Here is a 5,809-nt window from a genome sequence, read left to right as displayed (position 1 = left end):
AAGCGATGACGTGAACTGATGACGTCATCGCTTTAATGCAGGCACCCGATCGACCGGATCCGTTTAGCGCAATTGAACAGAAATCTTAATAACAAGAAATCGCCGCGTAGAACACAAAAGCAAAATACTCCCGAGTAGTTAGAATGGAACACTACAATGTATAAACGAAAGAGATTAAATTTTATATGATGGGATTTATTAGATTTAGTAGACAGAAATTTTTTAATTCTCAGAAGATACAGGGCCTCTATGAGCAAGAGACCGTTTGACCTTTCTCGCAACTTAAAAGCTAGCTCCCGCGTATCGTATGTCGTTTATCGCAAGTCACGCTATAATATAACGTAATCTTTGTTGAGTCAACATAGGGAAATCTAAAAAATATATATATAAAATAAAATATTACTGTTGTACAATTGAGCAACTGTGATCTACAAAGAAAATGTATTTTTAACTTTGCATCCTTGAGCTGTGAATTCATAACTACTGTATTTATTTGAATTCCATCAGATCCTAACTATGCTATTTATACAATCACTAACATTGCTTCTTAGGTTTAAAAAAATGTAAGCTGCAGTTGGATAACAGTCTTAATCACGAGCAAGGCGTCAGCTACTTTTATTTACGTTAAGTTTTTGACAAATTTCCTCAGAAAACTATGTAAGGCCCCTTGTAAAACGTCATCGCTTCTGCATGTATTACATGCCGTTTATTCGCAGATTTCCTGGAAAATTGATTAGAGCAGAGATGAGGAACAAAGCGAGTTCTTAATTGAAGATTATTATTTTTCTTTTTTTATTACTGAACTACGAAAATAACTTGCGCTTATGTGAAGCATTGCATTAAAAAATGCGGTTTCCTATCTTCCTGCACTAGACAATGATCGAGGAGATGGAAAAGAGCAATAAACATGTCCGCCTAATAAGGAAGTCAAGTCAGAAACTTCTGCGAGTCATGGACATTCAGTCGGAGCCTGGGACCGAGGTGCAGACGGAAGTGGCCAAAGTCACTCGCAAACAACGCGACCTCAGCTCCAGTCTTCGCCAGCGCCGCTCTAAAGTTTCGAAGAGTCTGCAGTTGTACGGAGATTTCTTAGAACAGATTGAAAAGGTGCAGAAATGGCTCCCTGAGGGAACTGAACGAGTACAGGCATTAGACCTTGTGGGCGGCGAACCAGAAGCGATCAGAAAAGAGCTGGATAAACTGCAGGTTTGTTTTTTGTTATTTTGTCCTCGTTTATCGTATCTTTAGTCTGGATTAATTAATGTTTGCCGCGTTTCAAACGCCGTGTAATATCACGCTGCGGTTTTTATATATATTTTCAATAATTCGCCATTAAATTGCGCATCTTTGAATTTAAGTCTAAATTTTTCAAGTTCGTAGTCTTCTACGCCGACGCGCTTCGCGCTTGTCACGTGACCTGGCCTAGTCATCCTTGCGCCTTGTTATCAAACATCCAACCAAGTGTAAACAACTAACAAAACATCCTGTTCCTTTTCTTCGACAAAAAACGAATGTTCTGTAAACATCAGAAATTTACCTCTTTAACCGATGTAATATGTTGATTTCATGTGATTCAGCTTTGAGTCATTAAAGTCTATTGCTTGCCACGCCCGATATGTAAATTTCCATTTTCGGACTCGTAAGGTGTGAAATGTAGTAGGCGCCCCGGTCAACGGACAATGTCCGGTCTGTTTGGGGATTTGACCGGTCAAACTTTCCACTTGCCGGTCATGTTGACCGGTCACATTCAATTATATTGAAGTAAACTAAAGTTTTCATGCTGTTCAGTGGTTTTCTATAAGTAGACACATCGCTTTATTGTTGAACTTTGACCTGAAATGATCCGTAACTGTTGTATTGAAACAGACATCGGCGCTCTCACAGATCCGGTCTAGTCGGTCTCATATTCTTTATTCCGTAATTTTGAAGTTCTCCCTCCATTTCCTCCTGCATTTAAAATAGCTCTAAATCCCAGAAATAAAAAGTATACAATAAAAACAATATTTCACATCTTTGCACGTTTTGTAGTGTGCTACAAAACGTAGATTTCACGTTGCGTTCCCATCTATTATTAAAATAAACAAGCAAGAACATTTTCAACAGCTTCGAAAAAAAGTAAGCTATTGCTTTAGGGATGGGGGGTTAATATTGTGTAGTTAATTAGGAGAAAATGTCACGTTATATTTGACAGCGGAGGTATGACCGATCAGAGCTAAAATTTATTTGGCCGGACATCTTGACCGGTGATCATGCGGCCGTTATTTCCAGCCCTGCTTATAGCACACGGTTACGAATTTTCGGCCCGATTTGGCCCAGATTTGATAGGAAAATGTGTGCGCAGTAAAAAATTTTTAAAAATCTGTTGTAGTGCCACAGATTTTAGAAATAGGGCCGATTTTCATCCTCGCAATTGAAATAAGGCAAAGAAAATCGGACCGATGATCCGCAGCGTGTTAATTTGCTTGGTATACTGTACCAATCAAAATCGCGCCGACAAATCGTAGCGTGTAAACCGGCCTTCATAGTTTGTCGTTGTTGAGTCGAGGGTTCGAGTGGCCACTCGTTACAAAGTTATTAAAATTTCGTAATTTCTGACTTGTTAGTAGGGAAAATAACACATTTTGCATTTATGTTGTAATTTTTTGAATTGCTACAGGACGTTAGAGAGGAAGTACAAGCGAATGTAGCGTCATTAGACCAAGCTAAGAGTTTAGCGGACAAAATCAAAGAGCTTAGCAGTGAAGATCCTTCCATCAACAAAGAGCTTGACGAACAGCTTCAGAAGGTAGAGCCACCCTTGAACGAGCTAATATCAGCCCTGAATGCGCGACAGTCCGAGCTACAGACAGCGCTGCTGCAGAGTCAGGAGCTAAAGGATTCCATGGAGGAGTTCAACGGCTGGCTGTCGGCAACTGAGAATCGGTTGAACCTTCAAGGACCCGTGTCTGCCAGGCATAAGGTGATCGTCGACCAGCAAGACAAGCTTGAGGTACACAGTTCTAATGTTTAAGGGACAATGGCCTGGGATGAGATGTAGGGTTGTGATGCCTTGCTGTCGATATGTTTTACGAGCTTTACACTCAGGAACTAAATGGAAACGGTATCTTGGCCGCTAAACTAAGGGGCCCCCTTAGTTAAGCGGCCAACATTTTAAGGGAATCCTGAGCAGTATAGACCAAGCTCAGAATATTTGATTTGAAATCTCGCCAGTTTCAATTTGCTCAGAAGTCATTTGACCATCCTTATATTTCTGCGTGTGTGTTTTATCGTCAGTTTTAACCGTAGTTTTTATGTTTTGCTCAGTTTTAAAGAAACTTACGTACGGTTGGTGTTAATTTTTTACATTCATTTGTCGTAACTGATCCGTCATCATGTTCTCCCGAATCTCATTATTTCTTTCCTCCGTTTTGTCTCTTTGGTATCTTTCTGTCTTAACATTCTTATCTTTCTGAAGTTTCTTTGCTTAGACGTTAATTTTGTACGCCCCCGGAAAGACTTAATGAATTGAAACATAGGTCTTCGAACACATACCAATCTTGTTTCTCTGTTTCTTTAGGTACTGGAGAAAGATTTGGATCAGCACAAACCAGTTCACGAACACGTCCTTGAGAAAGGAAAAGCGATGTTGGATAACATGAAACCAGGACGAGAGAAAGACAATCTCGAACAGAAACTCCAAGATCTTGATGCTCGCTGGAACGACCTCTCAGAAAGGATTACGGAGCGAGGCGACAAGTTACAAGAGATAGAACCTTCTGCAAGCAAATATGTCAACAGTTCCGAGCCGTTCACAAACTGGCTTTCGGAATCCGAGGAGCGTTTGAAAGAATGTGAGAAGATCCCTGAAGATGAGGAGAGCGCCACACAACAACTTGAGATACTTGAGGTTCGTTTTACTTTAATATTAAATGCATAAAACAAGCTTGAAAAAACGGTAACTAGTTCTTCTCAAGCGAGTGGAGAAACATATGATGTTGCATGATATCGTACTTGGAATATTTTTTTTGACAGTATTTATTTACATATTACGCCACTAACAGTTCATTGATAAGTAGATGTCGTCTTTATCATCCAGCACGTATAGGTAATTGTTTCTTTAAAAACAGATTACGAGGAAACAATTTTTTTAGCTGTAATAAACTTAAAGTAACACTGTTAAGCCTTTGTTCAAGAGCTCTGTGTTAATGATGTTTCAATTTGTAAAACCGATACCGCCGTGTCGCGTGAAGACGGTTTAGTACGTGTATTTTTTCGTCATTTATTGATTTATAGCCGCCTGGCTTTAGAATGGTTTTGTCCCTAATTTTAGTTTAATACGAAATCCTCACAGTTTTTAAACTTAATTAACCTCGGCTTGTGCATTTGCTTTCAACAGACACTGCAGCACGAAATTCTTCTACACAAGCCAGACCACCAGTCATTCGTAGAATCTTCCACAAGTCACACAGACATTTGCAGTGACAGAGAAGTCACAGCCGATTTGTCTGTGGTGGAGGATGAGGTCGCTTCCATCGACAAGCGCTGGAATGAGCTTTGTGCTACTGTTGGTGATCGTCTACAGACTCTAGAAAACGTCCAGGAAGAAATTCATCGGTACCAGGTGGTGCTTCGTGTCACAGAGAAGACACTCATAGAGATTGAGCAGATTGTGACTGTTGAGTACGTGTTGGTGTTGGATCCCAATAAAGCTAAGCAGGATCTTGCTGAGGTTAAGGTAAGAACGTCATCGATCATTTGTCAGAAGGTTAGCGACCTGTCTACTTAAAGGTTGCTATCTGCTCATTTGCAAGAAGCTCCTTGTGATTTTGAGTCAAGGGCCTACTGGCCCCGGTTGTTGAAAGGATGGTTAACGCTATCCACCAGTTTAATCACGGTCTAGTGGATAGCGTAGTTTATTTTGTCAATACTGTTTTCACTTTTTTCTTTAAAGTGTATATGACATGAAAAATATTTTCCGCTTATTTGAAAGGCCTTTCAAAATACAGAAGAATGGCGTTTTTCGTTTCAGAGATATTGACGTTTTTGTATTATGCAAACTAGATCAGTGATGACCTCATAAGATTTGACTCTAAAAAAAGGTAAAATACTGAATAAAAAATATCTCTGGAAATATTGAAGCAGTGTTCTTGAAACTTGGCGCCACAAATGTGCATCACAACAGGAACAAAATGACACCCTTAGTATTGTTGCCATAGCAACTCTTTCAGCTCCAGTCTCTCTCTGTCAAAAAGACAAATATCCCCATATCTGACCTCTAAAGTGAGACAAAGGGTCCTGCTTAGAACAGACATAGTTCCCATATTGCCTTAATTCCCGCCATCGGTTTGGCTGCGCTAGATGGTTCTTGGTTTAAGACAAAAACTGGGAATTTCAGTTTTTATTGTGACAGCACCAGCGGCAAAACTGTTGTCATGGCAACAGCCCTAAGAGTGTCATTTTGTTTCTTTTGTGATGCACATTTGTGGTGCCAAGTTTCAAGAACACTGCTTTAATAGTTTTAGAGATACTGTTTATTCAGTATTTTACCATTTTTTTAGAGTCAATTCTTATGACGTCATCACTGATCTAATTTGCATAATACAAAAACGTCAATATCTCTGAAACGAAAAAAGATATTTCAAAAAGAAAAACGCCATTCTACTGAATTTTGAAAGGCCTTTCAAATAAGCAGGAAATATTTTTCATGTCATATACACTTTAATTTTACCTTGAAACCCTTTTTGTCTCATTTAAACGTGTGAGTTTAACATTAAAGAGTCAAAGTGGAAATGTCTACCTTTACAGAAAGTATTGTATCATTTATAGTTAG

At 39.3% G+C, this 5,809-nt stretch overlaps 1 protein-coding gene across 1 annotated transcript; it reads left to right on the top strand.

Moving 5' to 3' along the window:
- Positions 1 to 876: 876 nt before the first annotated feature.
- Positions 877 to 4,714, top strand: LOC144639760 (microtubule-actin cross-linking factor 1, isoforms 6/7-like; the record flags this gene model as incomplete). The annotated part of the gene is made up of 4 exons (XM_078499057.1): positions 877 to 1,206; positions 2,657 to 2,989; positions 3,557 to 3,886; positions 4,376 to 4,714. Coding segments are annotated over exons 1-4 (1,332 nt in total), but the record flags the coding sequence as incomplete, so codon positions are not given.
- Between the last annotated feature and the right edge of the window lie 1,095 nt (positions 4,715 to 5,809).

The sequence above is a fragment of the Oculina patagonica genome, unplaced genomic scaffold, assembly GCF_052425735.1.
Source record: "Oculina patagonica isolate OP01 unplaced genomic scaffold, crgOcupat unplaced1280, whole genome shotgun sequence".
NCBI classification, from domain to species: Eukaryota; Metazoa; Cnidaria; class Anthozoa; order Scleractinia; family Oculinidae; genus Oculina; species Oculina patagonica.
This window is presented reverse-complemented; position numbering and strand designations above follow the sequence as displayed.